The sequence below is a fragment of the Corythoichthys intestinalis genome, chromosome 19 (assembly GCF_030265065.1).
Source record: "Corythoichthys intestinalis isolate RoL2023-P3 chromosome 19, ASM3026506v1, whole genome shotgun sequence".
Taxonomy (NCBI): Eukaryota; Metazoa; Chordata; class Actinopteri; order Syngnathiformes; family Syngnathidae; genus Corythoichthys; species Corythoichthys intestinalis.
In genome coordinates this window covers 29,847,037-29,870,211 of record NC_080413.1, presented here as the reverse complement: position 1 = coordinate 29,870,211, position 23,175 = coordinate 29,847,037, and the positions used below count along the sequence as shown (strand labels likewise).

Below are 23,175 nucleotides of genomic sequence, written 5' to 3'. Positions count from 1 at the left end.
TTGAGTTATAAGCTCTTAGGCCAGTTCCGAATAAGGGTGAGACTCGGCTGGTGATTTGGTGTATTTTATTCTCAAACCATACAAAATGTTTACAAATAACCGTAAGAAAATAAAACGTTCACCTGGATCACTGTAAGAGCTTTGCCTCTTCCAGAGGGGCCACTAGAAATGATCAAAGCATACTCACATTCGCTGCCACTCCTTTCCACCCGCCTCCAAGCTACAAACATTGCAAAAGACTTGAAACAAGAAATATACTAAAATATAAACGTAACCAAAAGTCATGGCGAATTACAAATTAAAATATATTCAGTTGAGAGAAAATTAGGATTTGGTTATTTACACTCAGACTCTGTTAAATTCGGCGTTATCTGCATGCCATAACACATGTTGACCTTTTAATTCAGCTAGATGGAAAACAAAATGCCTTTCCTCATGACTCGAGTAGAAAACAGCGGCTGAATCGATGGAGCCAGTCAGGTATTGTGAATAACCTCAGAAGCACTCATAAGATTAGCAGACATGATTCAATAACCTTTCTCGCAAACACTGGTTCCTTTTCGACTTCCTTCCTGCCTCTATTCTGTGACAAAAAGGAAATGCCAAAGGGCAAACACATTGACTGATGTCACTTAGCTCAACTCGCATTCATTGTTTTGCATTTTCGCCACGGTGATAATTTTCTCACAGATTAACGCATAAAATAGTCCTCCTTCAAACAAAACAACCTTCGTGTCCCACAATACAGTTTGATATCCATTTTTTCCTGAACTGTCACATTAAACCAACTATAAAATCTAATCTTTTACAATTTTAAAATTATATCAAATTAACAAATGAGGGTGGGGGGGATTTGGTTATCATTTGATGGATGAGTAGCTAAGTAGTGAGGCTTTCCTAAGGCCCAAAGTGTCATAAATCATGCTTAATAACAATATTAACTCAAGCAAGCATCATACAACTAATTACATAGTTAACGTGACGTGTAAAATTGTATATGGTATGGTGACAAACGTACAAAGAATAGTCTTTTAGGAGAGTTTCGTCACAATAACAATAAATACAATTGACTCAAATTGTTCAGTCCATTTCAAAACTTATCGTTAGGCCTGTCGAGATGACACATATTAGTAGGCGATGAATTGTGTCATAGATTATTGCCGATATGCGATATTATTGTCAAAATCTTTTAACCAATTCAACCACTGATGGAGTGACAATCAGTGTTGTTAATAACGGCATTAGAATATAACGGCCTTACTAACGGCGTTTTTTTTTTTTTTCAGTAGTGAGTAATCTAATTCATTACTTTTCTCATCTTGGCAACGCCGTTACCGTTACTGAGGATGGAAAGGCATGCGTTACTATGTGTTGCTATATTGGTTGAATGACGCGATAAAAGTCTGAGGGAGACGAACTCACCGAGACGACAGAGCAGAGCAGGAGTGGGGAGGAGGCAAAAAAGTTGTGACGCCGAGCAAACGCGATACTAGGTGACTCCAATAATACCTGACTGTAGCCTACAAACTACGCCCACATGAAATGGTAGACATGGTAGATATCCCATATATATACAACTAGATACGAAATAACAGACATGGGGTCGTTAGCAACATGTACAGTATAGGAACTAGATGCGTTAGTAACCAGCCGCTATCTTATAGCAGTAGAGTTCCTAGGAAGGCTCTGTGGTAGAGAACCTTCCTAGCGAACCTAAGTAACTTTTTATGTAAAATACTCCTAAATCGGCACAATCTTGACTTGAATCTATCTTTAAATGATGAAACACTTTTAAAACTTCCATATGTCAAAAGTAGACAGAAGGGAAATAAAGCAATAATGGGAGCAATTTTAACAACTTTTAACAGTTGATTCAGGGTACAGGGCAAATTAGGGTAAAAAATTGGGCTAGGGCCAGTTGTCCCAAAAACCTTTTACACTTCCCAGTTTTTTTGTTTTGTTTTTTTTTAAGAGGGGAAAAAAACACAAACCAAAGAAAAACATGAAAATGATCACCAGTTACTTTGCCAGGTAACTAATTACTCTTACATTCAGGTAATTGAGTTATTAACACAATTACTTTTTGGGAGAAGTAATTTGTAACTATAATTAGCTTTTTAAAGTCAGATTAACAACACTGGTGACAATACAGCCTAATATATCACCCATTCAAATGCAATAAATTGTTATCCTTAAATAAAACACTAACTATATCAAAAATAATAAATAGTAAAAAAAATAAAAAATAAAAAAAAAAAACACACAATGTATAACAAGCCATTTGAAAGTGAAGTGCAAAATGTAAAAATGGTAAGAAAATCAATGCTATTTTTGTTCTCTGCCAATTGGAGTCCATCAAAAGTGTTATTTGATCTGAAAATGACTGATATCTTGTCCTCCAAAGTGCAAATGTTCGCAAATTTCAAGCCAAAGTACTCATTGCCAATCAGATTTTTCATAATGGGTGTCATTTTAAACCCATTCTCAGTGTAGAATCTATAGTATGTGAGATTTATATGTTGAACATGATATGCTTTTATTTTGAAATGTTCACCGGAAGTACATTAAGCCGCTAACCGTAACCTTTACACACCTTAAAAAAAAGTGCACTTAAGTTCTCTTTTCGTTATGCATGTGGTGTCAGTAATAGAGCTTTTTTTTCGTTTGCATATGCTGTTAACCAGCTATTTTTCATGTTGGAAGTGTCACCTTTTAACTGCAATTTTGCATTTTGGAGAAAACTGCCAATGTTTTAAAACGGGCTAAAGTGGTTAGTACATTGTTTTTTTTCTATTAGCCTCAATACAGCAATGCTAACGTTTTACAATGTTTAAAATTTATTTGTGTTTCCTTATTTTGTATGTATGAACTTTAATTCTACGGCGTGTTGATGACCAATAAACATTTGTGAACGGAACTGGAGTCTTATATGCCATATGCACGCACAAATGTATACACGCACACGGTGATAAATTGCAGCCTGTAAAATTACCCTCCTCATTTTTATTTACCGTGCGATAAATTGCCTTATTGCATGTGGCGACAGGCTTACTTATGGTACCTTCAACCATATTGCAATGAGAAGCTAGGATCATGTAATGTAGTGTAACACTTTCTGGTGTTCTAATACGTTGCTTGATGTCTGGTTGTGATGTCAAATACATGCTGTGTCATGAAAGTCAACCATATTTTTGAGCGGGATTCAAGGTATTTTCCAGTATGATTCCAATTGTGTGTCCTCCCACTGCTGTGGACCCTCTGATATTGCTGCAATTGCTCTCTGAGACTGAGTGTGAGTCACTGCTATGATCTCCTCCCTTGGATTCAGTCCAACCTGTCAGGTCTTCAAAAGTGCTGCAGCCACCAGGCCTATGACCAGCCCATCCCTTCCTTTTCTCATTTTTCCTCTGACTAGTCCTCAGCTTACAGAAAGACCTCCTCTTTTGGTTATTTCCGCTTCTTTTTCCTCTCCACTAACTGCTTGGAGGAAACTCCCTGTGATTCACAATCTGCCGACTGCAGTTTGTATGCTTGGTAACTGAAAGGGTGGGGGGATTGAGGCGGTGGGCTGGCATGAGTGGGTCAGCCACACCCACTGTTGCCCGAGCAGCCAGCCCCACAGCATTGCAGTCCAAAGAGGACTGCAGCAGGCTAGCGGTAGTTCACTGGGCCAGAGGAGCCACTCATGTTTCACACTTGCACTCTCATATGATCGCACAGGGTTCACATGGTTAGGTCAAACGGTATAAATGAATCTTTTAACAACGCTAACGTGTCCCTGATGTCAAGTCATTATTCACCAAGTGAAAGGTGCCAAACTAGCTGTCACTCTGGCAGATGGGTGTGACACACATACACACACTCCATTCATTCTGACACCAGCTCCAACACTGTCAGCGTGACCCACACACATGCTCTTTGTAAGGAAGCAACGGGCTCAACAAAAGACAGTGAGGCCTTCTGGGCTGAATCTCGAGGAGAGGAGGAGGAGGAGGAAGAGAGAGGACGGGTGTAAACAACACCAGCTTCCCTACACCCTGCGGACAAGGCTGGTCCACCATATGGCCACGAAGGCCGCCGGTGGCCGGGTACTCCTCCGCACCACTCACGCCAAGTAACTGGCAACGAACACGGGACATGGCAAGGTGTTGGCCGCTAAGCGTGTAAATTATTCATCATGGTGGATCAGATGTCCTTCAAGTTACAAAACATGCATCGGGAAACAAGAGCGGAGCAGAAATGAGATCAGGCCTCAGTGTGGTCAATACTTGCACCGCAGTGGGGGGCTGTTTACACTCCAGTGGGCGTACTGATGCAGACAAGGGGCTTAAACTTTTCAAGGGAGGCAGGCGATAACAATCCGCACGTCAGTTTACTGTGCTGCATTGCAACATGAAGCTGCATCGCAGCCAATAACAGAAATTAACAGGACTTATAACTACAGAAGAGGAGCATCTTGAACTAGGATGGCTGTCCTTTAATAATCATATTTCACTGCCACTGACGGTGATAGACGTCCAAACGGTTTGGACTGGGACGATTTCTGCCAGTCCCTCCCAGTCCAAATGGATTGATTGGACGTATACCAACGTCAATGGTCGCCAATGAGTTTATGAAAAACAGCAAAGCCATTAAAACAGTCGGAAGGTTCTTCATCTGTTCCCTTTGTTTCGGTGTTTAAGTGGTAATTTGACATTTACTGTGTGGTCATCGTTAAAGCAGCTAGTTTTTAAACCAACTATATGTCATCGGCCCGGCTCAACAGCAGACAATGAGTTAATGAACTATTAATCCTGATCAACAGGAAACTATAATGCGTCATTGCAATACTTTTCCAAAATATACTTTGGGAAACTCCTTAAGGACCTACCATTCATAACTACACTTTAAGATTTATTTGTTGATTTTCTGTATAATATCCCGATTCGAATCGCAGTGTCTGTTTGATTTATGTTCAAATCACCAAACATGTCTTACAGTATTAAGCAACACATCTATGTAAGGGCGACAAATCCATTTGCTGTTTGAAAACTTTTGCTTGTGACTTTGTCATCTTTAAAAAATGTGGTGCTTTTGAATGCCAGCAACTCATACTATGTACGCCACAGATACCTACAATATCCACAGCTAGAATTGATGTTTCAAGCAAAAGTGGCATTAAATAGCATATTTGAAAAACGCACTTTGTAACCAATATCATATATAATGCAAAATATTGTTCCATTGAGATCCCAACAGGTTCCAATGCAGTTACGCCATGCACGCATATTATTTCATCCATTAATTACACCAGTGCCATCTCCCCATCATGGCCTGGTATGGCATGGCACAGCTAGGTCCCAAGGAGAAAAAATAGAACCCGGAGAAAAAGACTCTTTGGGCAAAGTTCCACGGAATAAAAAAGAAGGCCATCTCCAACACTTCCTGTATGTCCTAAAAGAGAAGAATGTCAGCGTGTGCCCCGAATAGCGGCAAGGTAGGCGTCCCTCCACGCCTGCGCTTCTCAGGCGGATTGGAGTATGGGACTCATGTGCCTATGGCTGCAGAATTAAACCGTAATAACTCAGTCTAGGCTTCGATTTATTATGGTCGGCCAAACCTAAAGTGCACAATGCGCAAGGGAGGAAAAAAGCTTCTCCCTATTACTGATATGGCTCGTTAAAATTGCGCAGTTAAGAGGAAATGCGGTTCGAATTTCGTAAGTTAGATAGATTCACAAAAATCAATGAACCAGATAATTATTGAAAACATCCATAAATATAATCATGTGATCAACTGGGCGTACACAACAGCGTTTTAGCGGGCGTTTTCCGCTTCTCCGCATACATCAGCTCACGAGTAAACCATAAGGCGCAAATGAATGGACTCGGTTTTTTAGTTGTATTTAGCTTAATCTAACCATCAGATCCCATTAAATGCAGTTTGCTAATTGAAAGAAAAGAATGAATGAGAATACATACCATGTCGGATGGATTGTGTGCTTGTCGGTGTGTGGAGGCAGACCAGGAATGTGCTCGTCCCTTAGATGGAGCTCCACTAACGGGTGAACGCGTGTATATTGCAGCGGCTAGAGAGGGGGGGAATTGCTTTGTGTATCCCTCCGCCAACACGCGCACTGATCACTCACTTCCTGCTTTCACATCTATGCTGTTTGCGACTCGTTACATGCAAATCTAATTCAATGTGATGCTCAGTGTATTATCCAATGCAAATTATCTTTTTTGACCAACTAATAATGTATATGTGTTGGATATATAATGGTAGGTATATGTTATGATGGTAAAGCAATCGAACTGAAATGACTTAATCAGGAATTGCTTACTGTTGTCTTAGTTTAACTAACTTTATTTTGACCAAAATGTAAGAATGGATATAAATTTGTGAATAAGTACTGAACATATTCCTACTCTTGTTGAAAGTCAGAAAACTCAGGTATTATAACTAAACTGATTTCCGATCACAAACTACACGAAATTTAGAGATGCAAAACTTTTAATATCTTGTATTGTGATGGGACTCCAAAATTCCAGGAAAATTACCATTATTGTTGTTAAAAGGTCACAGCAAGCCAATCGAAAATGTATTGCCATTTATTCTTTCTCTATAACAGGAACAATGTTATCTACAAAACAAAACTCCTATAATGAAGTTCTTTTACATCATTCTTGAAAATTTCACGAATTTACAATTCGATATTAGAAAATAATCTTACAATTTTAAAAGAAAAGCAATATCTAATCTGAAGTTAATCTGACTTTATTTATTGAAACTCTAGTACCCCAGCAAAAGCACTAGTTTGCTTCCGCGCAAGGATCTCGCTGGTGTAAGAAGTGCTATGGATGGAGCTGGAGAATTTGCGGTACCCGGCATTGTGAAGTCGCTTCTGATTGGCTACTTCAGACCCGCAATATTATACTCTATGTGTCGACTCTTCTGATTGGCCACACGGGACCTGCATTGCACCAGGCAAAGGCGCTTGATGGGAATATAATAAACATAAATTTAGAAAAGTTGAAAAGTAATGTACCGTTAAGCACCGGTCTGCAAACGCTTTATTTTCTAATCCCCTGACATTATGACGACGGATATAAAAACGTAATTATTTTTCATTGGTGCGCAGAAAATGATATGGCAAAGTGCAGATTTACTATTGGCTGCCACAAGTGTGTCAAGCCCGAGCGAAATCTACTACTCTTTTGGCGCTGCAGGTCATTTTTTACGTTGGTATGTATGTTGTGTGTATGTGAGTACAAACAACTTTAACTCTCACTTCCTGTGGTGCAGTAGAGTTGTAAGACATTGTTGACATATGGTTCCTAAAGTCCCAATAGGCCTGCACTTGAAGTTATGGCTGTCACGGAGTTAGGATTGACTCTAAAGCGTCACGTAGTGGTCAAAGAGGAGAATTATCACACGTCTCAATCATAGACCTAGCTACTGTAAATTGTTTTATTTTCAATTAAAAACAATGTTTCAAAGGGAATAATTATTTTAAGATGATTATTGTGATTCAAGTTTTCACTTTTGTACAGCTGCATCATACTGAGGTTTTTCAAAATTTTTGTCGACTCTGCAATGTCACACCTCACACTATAATTTCCAAGATTTTTTTTGTCCAATTTTAGATGGAGAATATTGACTTGCATAACTAGTTTATTATGTTTAAGCGGTTGATCAATATATGCTCTCGAGACAAGTAAATTTGCACATATACAGTGCAGTTGTTGTTTTTTGTAAGTGTGTACTTTATTTTGCATGTGTATTATTTAAAATTTTGACAGGATATCAAATGTCCTGCAGCTTGCGTAAAACGGGTAACCACACTTTCTAATGCTATATTATAACTGTAGAGAATTAAATCATCATCATTGATTAAATCATCGTCATTGACCAAGCTTGTTAAAACACAAAAGAAATTTTTCCCAGGTTGTTGGAGCTGCTCTACTACAGCTGATAAGCCACTACGTCTGCTGATTGTTTGTTTAATAAATATTTTCATCTTGTTCTGTCAAACCGGTTTCCTTTCATGACCAGGACAACCTTGTAAAACAGATTTTTCATCTCAGTCAGTTTTTGGCTCTAGCCAAATAAAGATGATATAGAATGAAAAAAGCCAATGTGCCCTCTTTTGCACTATATGTATTTTTTCCTCAATAGGCAATAATTTTCAATCATCGTCAATAAGGACATTTTCATCCGCTCCTACAAGGCGTGTGCCGAATGTGCCTGTCGTATGAAAGGTTTCAAAACAACAAAAAATTCCCGTCATACCGTCCCTAAGGTATTAGCTATTTTATATGTACCATAAATGCAGGGAGAAATCTCTCGCTTGCAACTGAAAGGCGCAACCCTCCTCCACTGGTTGTTGCTCAGTGTCAGTGAGTCAGCTGTGCTACACGATGGCTGGAGCAGGTGAATCTCCTGAACCCCCCCCCCCAATCGAAGAAAATAAAATCGCTGGTATGGAAATACTTCGGCTACAAAAAAGTTACAGACCGCCGCGGCTTAGAGGAGGAGGGCCAACCGACATGTAAAACATGTTTACGGAGGGTGGCTGCTGAGGAGGCACATTTATACAAAATTAAAGGTTAGTAAACACTATCATGAACGTTTCCCACCAGCTACGAGTTAACTCGAGCGTGTTTACTGTGTCTAGTGGTGGTAAAACAAGTGGGGTTTTTTTTCTCCTTGGCAACTGTCTGTGTTGAGAAAGAGCGTGTGTCATGTAAACATGATACGAGTCATACTTTTGCTTTTTATGGAAAATAATTCAATTATGTTTGTTCTGATGTTAGTAATGTTAAAACATTATACTTATGTTCCAATTTGCTAATATGTTTTGAAAAATCCTGAATTGAAAAAAGTTTTCTTTAACCCAGATATCTCAAAGTAACACATTTTAGAGCTGTAATTGCAATACCGTGAAACGGTCAGTTTTGCTTAAGGTTATCATACAGTCAGAATCTTGTGCCAGCAAATGCCTAGCTCCTACTGGTCTTATGGTCTGATGTTAGAAAATTATCTAGAGGCAATTTTTACATTGTTAAACTTATATTGCTTATAGCCTAATGTCTGAAAACTGTAATCACTGGTCAAATCTATGTTTACATGATACATCTTTACTTACACCCACTTGAATCTCTGAAAATATCTCAAGTGTAACCCACTCCATGCAACCACTGCAAGAGACTGAACAAATGAGAAAGTAAGCAGCTATCCAATCAGGAGGATAACATACTCTAGTGGCAGTACTTGGCATAAAGTACAAGCTCAAATGTTTTGAGAGATTGAAGTAGTAAGGGACAGAGATGTGTAGATGAATTTTAGTTATAATTAGACATGATTTAAACCTCCTTCCTGTTTGCAATGGTGAGCTGATTGATTGGCTGACAGATGACGTTAGATCGGAATCCCCATGGACCATGATGTTTGGAGTTGACATTGTTATCTACAGTGAAAGCAGGGACCATTTGGAGTAACATTTAGAAAGGTGGCGACAAGTGTTAGGAATGAGAGGAATAGAGATTAGCCGAAGTCGATAAATAAGAGTTGTGGAGAAGGACGAATAGAGAAGTTGGATGACTTTAAATACTTAGGGTCAACAGTCTAGACAAACTGTGATAAAGAGGAGAAGAAAAGGATTTCAAGCAGGCTGGAACAGGTGGAGGATGGTGTCAGGTGTTTTTCTTTGTGACACGAGAGTGTCTGCTAGAATGAAGGGCAAAGTTGATAAAATGGCACTGAGGCCAGCCATGATGTAGCGATTAGAGACAGCGCCTCTGAAAAGAAAACAGGAAGCAGAGAAGGAGATGATTTCATCAGAGAAACAGCCAAGGTGAGATGTTTTGGAGAGAAAGTTAGAGACAGTGGACTTCACTGGTTTGGGCACATCTTGATGAGAGATTGTGAATAAATTGGGTGTTGAGGATGGAGTCAGCAGGCAAGACAGGAACACAAATAGAAGGTGGATGGAAGTGTTGATGGAAGACATGCAGTCAATGTTAGAGAATTGGCTGTAGAAGATGGCCTCATTTTTTCCATAATAGCCTATTTCCAAATGGAGGAGTTTAAGTATCTTGGGTTCTTGTTTGTGAGTGAGGGCAAAATGGAGGGGGTATCGACAGGCAGATCAGTGCGGCGTCTGCAGTGATGCAAACTCTGTTTTGGTCCATTGTGGTTGAGAAGCTCGGTCATCCGGGAGGGGCTAGGAGGAGAGCCGTTGCTCCTCCACATCGAGAGGAGCCAGATGAGGTGGTGTGGGCATCTGATTAGGATTTTCCCTGAAAGCCTCCCTGGTGACTGTTCCGAGCACATCCCACTGGGAGGAGACCCAGGACACGCTGGGGAGACTGTCTCACAGCTGGCCTGGGAATACCTCGGGATCCTCCTGGAGGAACTGGATGAAATTGCTGAAGAGTTTCCCTTCTGAAGCTGAATGACCTCAGACAAAGTGGAAGTAGATGGATGGATGAGTAAGAATGACACATTGATGACCCCTAACGAACAAGCCGTCAGAAAAAGATGAAAATTTATAATACTGTGCTTCGCATTGTTTTTTAATTTATTTAAAGTTAGCAGTCTTGTGACTTTTAGCTGTTGTTCCTTATTGTTTGTTTAAGATCTCCGAGTTGAACGGGTCTTGAAACTTTTTTGCCTCTACACTATCTTTTCATCTGGGCCAACTTCATTTTATTTTTCCCTTGGGGTTTCCATTTCAAGGCTTATACTTTGCCTGTTGTTTGTGGCAAGTTTTCAAAGTTTGACCAGTCCCAACTTCCCATTCTCTATGGGAGCCAGACTTTTTTTCCACAGGTTTACATTGCTCACTTACTTTGTACCACCAGATAGGCACGCTTAGCACTAGCCTATAGTATTCTGAAACTGGTGTTTTTAGCCTTGTGGTGTGTGAGTGTGTGCTTGGTTGTTCTCCTTGTTTGGTAATCACATCCACACAGCATCGTGTTTTATGTTGGCGATAAAGATATGAATCTTATGACAGGTGACCGTGGAAATTTTTTAATTACACTTTTTTTGTGCACTCATAAAACACCATGACTGCCTTGAAATTTCTGCTGATGTAGTCATCCATTCCAGCAGTTGTGTCCCAAACACACGCATCAAGCAGTGGTTAAATGTACTGGTACCGTACTTATGTACATTTTTGTGTGTCGGTACTTTACATGAGTACAAATATGAAGAGGTACTTTTTACTTTTACATCACTACATTTTACAGCATGTATCTGTACTTTTTAATCCACTACTTTTTAAATTGTCGCCTGCGTTACACATTACTTGTGTTTTCTTTTTTTTTTTGTGAATTGATAGTTTGGTATTCATGCCAGTTATTGACCAATAAAAAACAACAGTGAGACAGTGTTATTTTTGGCAGCCCTTTTAATTTTCGATTTAGTCTTTTGGATGATAACTTATTAGTTTTAGTCAAATTTTAGTCATCTCAAAATGTGGTTGTCTTCGTCTAGTGTTTGTTGATGAAAACTCAAGACGAGTATAGTTTTAGTCGACGTTTACAAAAAAATGTTTTCGTCTGTAAAATGAAAACATTTTACTCCAAAAATAAATTAAGGTTTATCTATTTCTATTATTCTATTCTTCTACTATTTCGAATGAATATCGACAGACGAGCTCATATTGTAGCATCTACAAGGACAACACCAACTTAGTGATGGTACACACTCAGCAGGAAAACTACATTATTTTAAACAAAGTATACCCACCTGAACGCAACGAACTGTATGTAGAAAAAGTTGTTCGAGAGTTTAAGATGACACTTGCCGTTAACCTTATAACGCTAACGCAAACGCTATGGTAACATTAATAGTTACATATACTGTGTGATGATCACTCAGCACAGACCTTTAAAGGCTAAAGCAACATTGCATATTCTCTCTGGCCAAGATAAGAAAACAAATCGTACCGTGTGTGCAAGCTTGGAAACTGGAGAGGACACACTGGTGAGTCGGGGTGGTGGGTGCAGCTCGTCACGAGTGACATAACCAGACATTCCTACGATGCTGGCTAACTACACATAAAATGTCACACAATGTGAACATGTGACGGAAACTATGGCGCATTTTCGTCTCGTTCTCGTCTTGTCAGACGAAAACTGACATTTGTCTCGTTGCATTTTAGTCAACCAAGACATGTTTTTAGCTCAACATCGTCTCGTTATTGTCATGAAAAAATTGTTCGTCGACAAAATATTTCCGTTTTAGTCATCGGTGACAAAAACAACACTACAGTGAGAGCAGCGCGCCTTCAGATGGGTGCTGCTCATTCTTGTACACTGGGTGCCGGTATGCACCTAACAGTCGCTTGCAATCTGCCATTAAGCTAAATTTTGGAGATTTGAGTTTGTTAAGCTTCTCTTTACAGTGCAGTCAATTTTATTGCTTGTTTTTTTCCATTCTGCACTCTTAAATAAAACTGAGCATTCAATGTAATTACTGGTTCTTTCTTTGAATATTGACTCAGATCTCTGTATGTATGTATATTAAATACGTATATTACATTTTTGCATTAGAAAATACTTTGACTCTGTATTTGTAAATTTTAAAGCAAGTACTTTGGTACTTTTGAGTAAATTTTTCTTAGATACTTGTACTTTTCGTATTTTTCGCACATGTATCTGTACTTTTACTTAAAAAAGTAATTCATCAAACACTACCAACTCTTGTGTTGTCTGTGAAAATGAGGTTAGATATTGGTTTTAATAATCTATGTGTTAAAATGGTTTTCCCCACTTAACACACTACTGGAGTCATTGTATCGCTTTGTTTTGAAATTATACATACGAGTGGTGGTGTTCATTAGCAAGATTGTAGCTCTTGAAGGGATTTTCAGAAGATGGTGAGGGCCTGTGAGTGTAAAATTCCTTTTTGTTGTCCTTAAAATAAGGGGTAGCACCATCTGTGTATATCATGAGCGAACAGTGATGTGGATGTGACTGACTTACAAATCATGTTTGGATTTTAACCGTTTCCTCAAGCTGATAGGTAACTGCTTTATAAGAACATCCATCCGAGCTATGTTCAATGTGATCTTTACTCTTCCATTTGCTAAATGAGGCTGCAACGTGTGAGCTGCAGTTGAAATGCTGGATTGATTTAATAGTGTTTTGAAGGAGGGTGGTGCTTTTTGGACATTCACTGCATGGGACGACTTTCTGCTGAGCACAGAAATACATGGAGCTCCACATCAAGAGGAATTAAGTCAGTTGCTGCTCTATTGCGTTTTGTGTCAGATGCCAGCTTAGCTGGATTTACTTATCCGTCCTGTAATCATTTAACTGCTGATTAAAATGCGACAGCAGATTCAATTCAGACTGTAGTCGTACTGGATATTTGCAAAGAGCGCCATCAAAATCCCCACTCCCCCTCTTTTTACGCAGCACTCTCTGGACAAGACTTACTGCTTCCACAACACATTCAAAGAACTAAGTGGTTATATCCCAGTCCTGCACAGTGAGTAGAAGGTAAAGCTGGGAATCTTTGGGCACCTAACGATTCGATTCTAAAACGATTATTGATGCATCCCCCTCCTTTTTTTTAATTTTTTTTTTTTTAAATGTTTTGTTCATTAGTTCCAAAATTGTTCAAAAATACTCTCAGGCTAAACCAAACAATTTCAGTATCAAGTTAACATATAGCAGCAAACAAATATACAAAAATAACAGTAAATAAAAAAATTCCAGTCCCCATTCTGTATCAGCAGCTTTAAACTACATTAAATTAATTTAATGTTGTGAATCAACCGTTAAAGTTGTTAAAATTGCTCCCGTTATTCCATAATTTCCCTTTTGTCTACTTTCGACATGTGAAAGTTTTAAAGATAGATTCAAGTCAATATTTTACCGATTTAGGAGTATTTTAGAGAAAAAGTTAATTAGGTTTGCTTGGAAGGTTCGCTACAACAGCCTTGCAGGGAAGTCTACTGCTTTAAGATGGCGGCCGTTTACTAACACCAGCATCTAGCTTTTTGTAGATGTGCTGCTAACGCTACCGTATCTATATTGCATCTAGTCCTATATAAATGATATCTACCGTAACATTATGTGGATGTACTTTGTAGCAGCTTTTCGGCAGCAGTCAGGTATGTTGTTGTGTTTTTTTTTTAATCTCGTGGCATGAGTTGAGCTAGAGCCGTGAGTTGAGCATTGGCATTACCCGAGGGGCCGGGTAATGAGAAGCATGTTGTTTAGCTACTCTCGCTCCATTGCGTCCCGAAGACTGCGCAGCGCGCTGAGTGTGTTGTACTTCTGCTTTACTTGGCATATTTCAATAATCTGACTTTGGATGTTTGTGAATCGTTCTCGAATCTTCCACGGCCGAATCGCGAATAATCTAAGAATCGGAAATTTTGCACACCTCTAGTAGAAGGTACTCGGTATTTTGAATTGTACTTATAATAACTTCAAACTAGTTTAGAGATATTCTTTTTTTTTATTCATATCTGAAACAAAGAACCTAAATAGAGGGAGACAATGCAGACAGAACATGCACAAAATATAACAAAATTCTCTTCGGGGAGACAGCTGATGCCTCCTCTCTTTCACACGGTGATGTATAAAGGAGGGATGGGGATAAACTGAAAAGTTAGGAGATTAGAGGTAGAGCCCCTCTGGTGTGCCTTCCTGCTTCTTGTACAATACGTTTTCCTTGGACTTCTTGAAGTCCTCATTGGTGACTTTCATGCGACGTTCTCGCAGTGCCATGAGGCCTGCCTCTGTGCAGATGGCCTGTAAAGGAAGAAGAAAGCAAAACCATGCTTATTTTCATTTTGATGAGTAGTGGACACGAAATATTCACGTGTAATATCGTAACATGGCACGTGAGAGCAGCTGACAAAATTCTTTTGAGCATGCATTCTACGTTGATCTAACCTTTATGTCTGCTCCCGAAAGATCGTCCTTTGCCAGAATGAGGTCATCTAGGGTAACATCGTCAGCTACTGTCATGCGGCTCGTGTGAATCTGGAAAATCCTTCTTTTGGTCTTCTCGTCAGGCAGGGGGAACTCAATCTTTCGGTCAATTCTCCCTGAGAAGGGCATACACAATAAGACCAGAGGCATTGATAAATAAGCCAATTGTTATTAAAAAAAAATGTATTTACGGTATACAAACTCATACTTACCAGGTCTGATGAGGGCTGGATCCAAAGTTTCTATCCGATTGGTGGCCATTATAACTTTGACGTCACCCCTTGAGTCGAAGCCGTCCAACTGGTTGAGTAGCTCTAGCATGGTCCTTTGGATCTCCCTTTCACCACCAGAATTGGAGTCATACCTGCACGACACAAATGCATGTCAGATAACTGCCATTCTGTCCTGACTGGGGGTTGCAAAAGAAACATCTTTGCACCTCTTTGTCCCGATGGCATCGATTTCATCGATGAAGACGATGGAGGGCGCGTGTTCCTCTGCCACCCTGAAGAGCTCTCGTACTAGCTTGGGCCCGTCTCCCAGGTACTTCTGGATAAGCTCAGAGCCCACCACACGCAGGAACGTGGCAGATGTTTGATTGGCTACAGCCTTGGCTAGCAGTGTTTTACCTGTTGAGCATAGATTACATATTAGAAATATGACTATGAAATATTAGAATATTATTCTATGAGTATATTCCTATGCAAAATTGCAATGTAATTAAAGTGTTTTATATGTTTGTAGTGTATTTAGGGGAATTGAACTTAAAATAGACAATTCTAATTAGTGGGGATTCTTTTAATTTTTTAAACATTCTTTAATATTTACGGGAGTTCCTTTTCCCCATTCAAAAAGCACTGTTCAAATGTAAAATACGGTCCTTGCTGAATTCAACAGGTTGGGTAACAAGTAGTGAGACTGTTAAAATCAAGTTTCAACAAAGCCTTTGGGGAATAAATTAGATGTATTAAAAGTGTAACCTGTTAAGCAACTAAAGATTGCAAAGCACACTGGCATATTAACATGCAATTTATTAGGGTTGAGTATTTAACTGTTTCTATGTAAATAGCTTAACCCTTAAATATGCTCCACACTAACTTCATATAATTGAATATTCATCTTGCAAAATTACCTTTTGAAATAGAAGGTTTGCAGATTATTTTATTGTAAAATGTACGTCTTCACATGTTCATGCTTTGAAGAGGACTACAAGGCTGAACGGGCTCACTGGCATGAAAAGACTCTCAGTCAAGCTAGTTCCTTAGCAGTTAAAAGCCACAAGATGGCATTAAAACCCTGCAAAAATTGATTTCTTTTCAATGAGCTGGGCTTTGGCACCATCTTGTGGCCTCTTAAAGTGTTAAAGAAATGGCCAAAAAAACAGCAAACGTCACGTTTTTCAGTGATAAATGTTGCTTGCTGCGTTTTTTTTTTTTTTGGTTTAAGTTTTTGAAATATATCTTGTGGTATACCCAACAACAAAGACAAAAAAACAGTAATGTATACCGGTGTTTCCCAAGCCTTATTTAGCTATGGCACTCATTTTAACTACAAAAATCTTACGAGACACCACCAATGTTACAAAAATTACCAATACTAAAAGTGAAAATAATGTCTCAATATACTTCCTGATTTCAAAATCAGGACTTTTTTCTACTGACCACTAATCATATACGACTCACAGGAAACAATTACTTTTCTGTATGAATAGGAACAGCCAGGTACCACCTACCATCTAATGGAAGACAACTTAATTGTTCTTCCACTAACTAACGTTTCTTGCAAAGCAAATTGCTGACAATGACAAAGTTCTATTCTAAATTGAGCAAAGATGTATGTAATGAATTAGTGCCGCAACGATTAATCGAATAACTCGAGTATTCGATCAGAAAAAAAGATTCGAATTAAATTTTGCTGCTTCGAGTATTCGTTTAATTAAAGTGGCGTTCTAATGGTTTATTTAGTTTTGATTTGTGTGGATACACTGCCTTCTAGTCTGCTTTGTATCACATGGCTGAATCCAGGTGCTTCCTGTTAAGAAAAACAAGCTAAGTTTATGGTTGAGCTAATGTTTTTTTTTTTTCATGCATTCGTAATTTAGTTTCTATATTTAGCCTATTTTTGTGGGAATATATGTCTACCATTTGTTAAGAGCATAGAAAAAAATATATTTTATAGCATTTAAACTATTTATTTTTTATACCGTTTGAGGCTCAGCTCATGTTCCTTATCCGATTACTCGATTAATCGACTATTAAAATAATCGATAGCTGCAGCCCTATAATGAATACATAATATTAAAGGATAATTTCGCTGTCATTTCTAAAAGCACACGTACCATGGCACCCTGATTATGAATTACTGTACTATGTACTCACCTGTGCCAGGTGGTCCATAGAGGATTACACCTTTGGGGGGCTTTATGCCCATTTCCTCATAATACTCTGGATGTGTAAGAGGCAGCTCCACTGACTCCTGCAAGACCATGACATAACCAACATGATTAGTCACAATAGTACAGTCTTTCAATATACAAACTAAAGCTTAGTTCTTCCTATTTAACTGCTTTGACTTGCTACCTTTATCTCCTGGATCTGATTGTCCAGTCCCCCGATGTCCGCATAGGTTTCTTGAGGGGCCTTCTCCACTTTCATCACAGTCACCAAGGGATCAGTGTCATCCATTAGCACCCCAATCACAGCATGAACCTGAAGGATAGATGACAATTACAGAATGTACGAGGATAATAAATGCTGGAAAATCACTTAACAATACCTTATGGTTGAGCAGGACTGAGCAGCCTGGCTCCAGCAGATCTTTATCCACAAAGGACAAGATGCTAACATAATGTTCTGATCCAACTGAGGTGGATACAATAGCATGGTTGTCGTCTATGATCTCTTCCAGAGTGCCCACGGACATGGGTGTCCCTCGCAGGTCATCCACTTTGGACCTTTCCTCCTGTTTTACAAAGACAACTATTTAATTCTACAAACTACAGTTTGGATGCGTTGTGCTGTACTTCTAATACAATTAGCCTATTCAATTAGAAAGACTGACCTCCTGTTTTTCTTCCAGAGGTTTCATTTGTTCCTGGTTTCTGATGAACTCTTCCTCCATTAGAAGGTAGTCCTTAATCCGTTCCTGTTTCAATAGCTTCAGGCGGCACTGAGTGTGAGGGGTAACTAAAAGAAAAACAAAACATGCCTAACCCTTAATACGAAGGTGGTTTGCATTTTGTGGCTCATTGTCTACGAGACTGCCATTTGGCCGACGACCAGCGGCTTGTTTGCACACACCCCTCTATAATCGGCTTATTGCCCTTTTCGCGCGCCCGGTGTTCTGTCAAATTTTCAACGCCATCAGAAATTGCAACTTTGTGTTAAAAATGGCTGCGAATACAGCGATTACAAAGTAAACACTACAAACTTTCTTTAAATAAAGGACTATTTACTTACGTTTGATCATGGACAGACATTTAGAAAAGTTCTCCTTAGACACATCCTGCCACGTTAGCAGCACAACAACTAAACGCCGCTCTCATTGTTTACATCTTCACCGTGTCGTAAAGCATTATTTTACGCCATATTCCTGTTGACCATGTGGCAGCTACGCGCTCCTCCGTCGTCGGCCGGTTTGTCCGGCGGTACTCTCCGGCTGCTTCCCTGGCGAGCTCTCCTGTCCGCAGCAGGGGAACGAGCTGTAACTTGCTTGCCGCTGGGAGGGTTGCCGATCGGCGAGGACAATCGACAACCCTGCCGCCGTGTGACATGATCCGGGCTAGTAATGTGTGATTTTTTGCTCCGAAAAGCGAAAATAAGACTTTTAGACGTCACTCGGTTCGTGTTAGCAAGTCTCTTGGTTTGTTTACATTCTCCAAAGCCGGGGCAGGGAAATGACAAAAGCCAGACTAACTAAGGTGGCATAAAATATCGTTAGGTAGGTGGGACAGTAAAATTGAAGTCAACAGTTTTGACTATTGTGGAGTAATTTTGCGATGTCGTACTGAATAAATGCATTTTTATTATTTCATATTCCATTTAGCACATAAGTTATTTGTCATGATCATACCATTTATTTAGCAATTTGGGAAAAATACTTTGATAAAAAGAATATCCTGTAAAAATATTGGAGTAGAGAGACTGAAACAATGACATTTTGCGGCTCTCTTCGTCGCATTTTCCTCGTTCTGAGTAATTTCCCCTCCATGGGCTGGATTCTAAATCAGATGAAACCATGACCCTGCCAGCGTCATCCTCCTGTTGGGGACGCTAGAGCTCTATAATGGTAGGCATGTCAAAACGGCAGATAAAAAGACTAATTTCTCGTCATCTGCGCTTTGACAAATTGTTTTATATAGTTGAATCGTCTCAAAATATGACTGATCCACATAATAATACTATTTAAGACTTTTTTTTTAATCCTGTCAGATTCAGCACTAATCTGATCTGATCAGAAATACTCCACGATTCCAGTGTTATTTACTTACCCAGGGGTAGTTTACTGGCAGCATCTGGTCCTTTTGTCTTCTTCTTTTTCTTTCCAACTCTGGTGGGAATTGGGGGCTCATATTTCTTTTTCTTATCCTGAAAAAGGTGATTGCAACTTCTTATCAATACTTATGAAAATATTATATTGATAAAACTGGCAAAGTCATGTGTTTAGAGCTAAATGTGATTTAATATTCACATTAGCCCCCTGATAGGTAGCTACTATGTGATGGATCACATGAAAATTATTAAATCAACTATACTGTCTGGCTGGAAGATCATGCAATGTAATAAACAAGTTAGCATTAGCAAAATCGCGCTATGGAATCTTACCTTGTCATCCTTTTTGCCTCCTCCTGGACCGTGACCGCCACTCTGGCTTTGACCCTTGAATATTCAGACATTTATTAGTAAAGTGGCAACCATGTAGATACTTTACATGTGCACGTCCATAATTAATTTGATTGGGCGACACTAGACTCAAGCTCGCATGGCCCGCATAGCAGCTCCGTTATTCAAAATAGATGTGCGTGCAACTTAGAAGAAAACATCGCTAAAAGAAACGCCACTCGCAAAGATAATCAATTATTTTGAATGGCGTATTATTTATATTAAGCGATGCGGCATCACTGTCGAGAGGTGACAGCAAAGCAAAAGCTAACGCTATTAGCAATTGGCTAAAGGCTGAACTAGTCATTCAATGTGGGGGCTTTTGAGAAGATTACAAATAATATGAGTAATAAGTCAATGGGTGGAAACAGTACGTTAAATACAAGAGTGTGAACTGCTGCGTTTACAAGACATAATGTTATAAACGTTACAGTATAATTACGAGACGTAAAGAAAATTGCTTGCTCACTTACCATTGTTTCTTGTCGCTTTGTGGTGACGTCACCGAATAACGCCTGCCGCTGACTTCATCTGGAATTGAATCGCCCTTCATATCACACAACGGCGCACTACCGCCCCTTGTGTTGAGACTGGTCATATAAAATGCGCTGTACTGCGTAGATACACTGTAGTGTGATAGTCAAGTTCTAAATATTCTTTTTTTTTTTTGTTTTTTTTTTTGAGTGTTTTAAATACATCTTGCGTTTATAAGACGGAACATTGTGTAATTTTATAGTACAGCACACTTGGGTATCTGCATATACATAAATGTTTCTACATGATATCTCATGACACACTACTGAGTCGTGGTAAATTGAATGGGAATCATTGTTCTATTGCAGGGGTCATGAATTAAAAATCTTCTGGGTCCGAAATTAATAAATTACAACAATCTCGGGTCCAGAAATATTTTTAATGCTTCTTTTTTTTCCAAAAAATATAAACGTATCTTTACGTGGCCATGCTGATAATTACAACATTCAAAAATGTAAATAATATATAAAAGGTGCATAAAACTAAAAAAGTGCTTTAATTGAATCATCAAATAGCAACATAAGAGCATTTTCAAGACTTTAAAAAAAAACATTTTCAATTGTGGATGCTGACAGGGGGACTTGCTTTATTTTTTGACGGACCTCTTCTTTTTGCTTTCCATTAAGCAAAGTTTCAGCAACTGCACTCTTTGACAATCGGTGCGTCACTGAAAGACTTTTTGCTTTAACCCAATATCAACGCTATTCTGAGGGAGCATTCATTTGCGCGTTGCTGTGCAGTGAATGAATGAATCATGAGCCTTGAGATGCAATCATACTGAGCCCTTAATCCCGCTATTTTTTGAGAACGGATGGCAGAGTTCATAGGGAAACTTTGCGAAAAAGCTGCGTGCTTCGTCTCATAGTGCCTTTTCAAATTGCTGCTCTTTACAAGCGCTACCGTCTCTGAACAGATGAGCCATAGCGGTCTTGTGCTGCCGCCAGGTAAAATGAACAAAACGTGTTGGTCCACTCCTCCTTAAACACTCTGTTTTCTCCATCAATCTTGTGTAGTTTTGAGCACGCCATTTGCCGTACCTTTTTCGCCTCTTCCTTCAACTTCATTCGGCTCAGTATTTGGCTGTCACTCCACAGAGTCTGGAAAGCGAGTGTGAGACATGCTGTTCTAAAAATAACTTTCAAATGCTTCACTCCCATTGGCTGACTCACGCGCGTCACCACTAAGGTTTTTGTTTGTTGCCCACCTCCGCTCTGCATGCCCGCAGACAAAAATGATTTTTGTTGTTGCAACGTGTATTAGTCACGACAGCTTAAGATCCGGTCCAGACGGCTTCGGAGTTCGGAACCGGACTGAGGTCCGCGGTTCCGTGACCTCTGTTCTATAGTATCTGTACTGTAATCCAAAATTTGGGGTCTTGTATTTTATGCCTTGAACAGTAAGCATTACTTTAGTGTATTTACATATTCTTATTCATATTTGTAACCAGATCCTTTCTCACGACTTAGGTTGATGCTGGCAAGTTCTGAATGTATCCTGTGTTATTGCTATCATTTATAATGCTTAATGACTATTGCTGCTCCCATTAACTGCATGTGAGAATGTGTTTTGTTTTCACATTATTTGCTAGTATTAAAGTAGCCTAATGTTGTCTTACTACAGTATTTCCTGCTTTCCCCCAGCCTCTCCTTCATCTCTTTAACTCAAGGTAATTTAAGTATGCACTCAACACTGACAGTCCACCTCTGTCAGCTTAATTATTTCGTTACTGTGATTAGTTAAATATGCATGCGTAGTTTGGACTGTTTGTTCGGCTAAACACACGTCTGCACAATAAGGAAAGGATCTTTAGCCACTGACCTACAGTATTGCTGACTATTGATGACTATTTTCGAAGTCAGGAGAGTTATTTTTATTATTTTACCTAAAAGGGCCCTATGTTTGCAGATGGTGGATCTGCTGCGGGATGAAGATGCTGCTGTATCCTGGTTTTCAAGGAAATCCAAGGTTTGTTGCAAGTATTTACCTATTTAGAAGATGAGTCTACATTAAGAAGTGATCATGTGACTGGGCTGCTACATCACATCCCATGGCGTATAAATTTCCATTGCACTCTTACAATCTATGTTAATATCGAAACACAGGAAAAACCTTAAGAAAGCGTAACAACTTTTTTGCGGTATTTGAGGAGTGTTTCTATAAATATTTCTAGGGGTGGCCAGATGGAGCCACTTAAGAAGATATAATTTCAGGTTTTTATTATCGTTTTTGAGTAAACGGGCCATTAGAAAACTATCAGAAAGATTTAAGGACACGCCTACTGATATACTTTGGTTTGTTTGATTATATTGTGTGTTGCTAATGATTTATTGTGCATTGTAATGCACAAAAATGCATAAGTGATTTTACAACAATCTAAAGTTATATTGGCCAGAGTCCTGGTCAACAAATTTATACGATGGGGCGTGGCCACCCTTGGCGGCGCCATTAAATGCAGTTATTGGCAACCTCTATATGCCAATAGTGATATGTATATACTTTTTGGGAGTAGCCTACTTTTATATTGATTAATTTAAAACTCCATTCCTTAGAACCATCGTGATCTAAAGCACCGTATTTTTCGGATTGTAAATCACATCAGGGTATAGATCGCACCAGCCAAAAAATGCACAATGAAGAGGTAAAAACAGGTATAAGTCGCACTGGAGTTTGGCGCATTGTTTAGATAAAATCCAACACAAAGAACAGATGTCATCTTGAAAGGCAATTTAAAATGAAAATGGAAAAGAGAACAACAGGCTGAATAAATGCTAACGTTATATGACGCATAAACAATGAACTGAGAACGTGCCCGCTATGCTCAC

The 23,175-nt window shown here is 39.2% G+C and overlaps 2 protein-coding genes across 2 annotated transcripts in view; both read right to left on the bottom strand.

The window, feature by feature from the left end:
• The window catches only part of calm1b (calmodulin 1b), a 32,346-nt gene extending 26,229 nt beyond the window's left edge, over positions 1 to 6,117 (bottom strand). Inside the window, exon 1 of the mRNA XM_057823695.1 lies at positions 5,961 to 6,117. Coding sequence (XP_057679678.1) covers positions 5,961 to 5,963 — 3 coding nt within the window. The 5' untranslated portion in view covers positions 5,964 to 6,117. The remainder of the gene's footprint in view (positions 1 to 5,960) is intronic.
• An 8,347-nt stretch (positions 6,118 to 14,464) lies between these two features.
• On the bottom strand, positions 14,465 to 20,367 carry psmc1b (proteasome 26S subunit, ATPase 1b). Its single transcript, XM_057823694.1, has 11 exons — positions 20,293 to 20,367; positions 19,763 to 19,816; positions 19,429 to 19,525; positions 18,000 to 18,124; positions 17,715 to 17,900; positions 17,519 to 17,647; positions 17,318 to 17,414; positions 15,379 to 15,568; positions 15,152 to 15,303; positions 14,901 to 15,055; positions 14,465 to 14,756 (listed from the first exon to the last, which is right to left on the bottom strand). Exons 1-11 carry the CDS (start codon positions 20,293 to 20,295, stop codon positions 14,622 to 14,624), a joined length of 1,323 nt encoding a protein of 440 aa, XP_057679677.1. The 5' UTR covers positions 20,296 to 20,367; the 3' UTR covers positions 14,465 to 14,621.
• Positions 20,368 to 23,175: the final 2,808 nt, after the last annotated feature.

Bases quoted from the DNA above. Each gene is read 5' to 3' on its own strand.
- psmc1b (XM_057823694.1), bottom strand. The intron at 18,125-19,428 runs GTAAGTAAATAA...TTTTTCTTTTAG, and splicing joins TGCCAGTAAACTACCCCTGG to TTACCCCTCACACTCAGTGC. The intron at 17,415-17,518 runs GTAGCAAGTCAA...ATGGTCTTGCAG, and splicing joins ATCAGATCCAGGAGATAAAG to GAGTCAGTGGAGCTGCCTCT.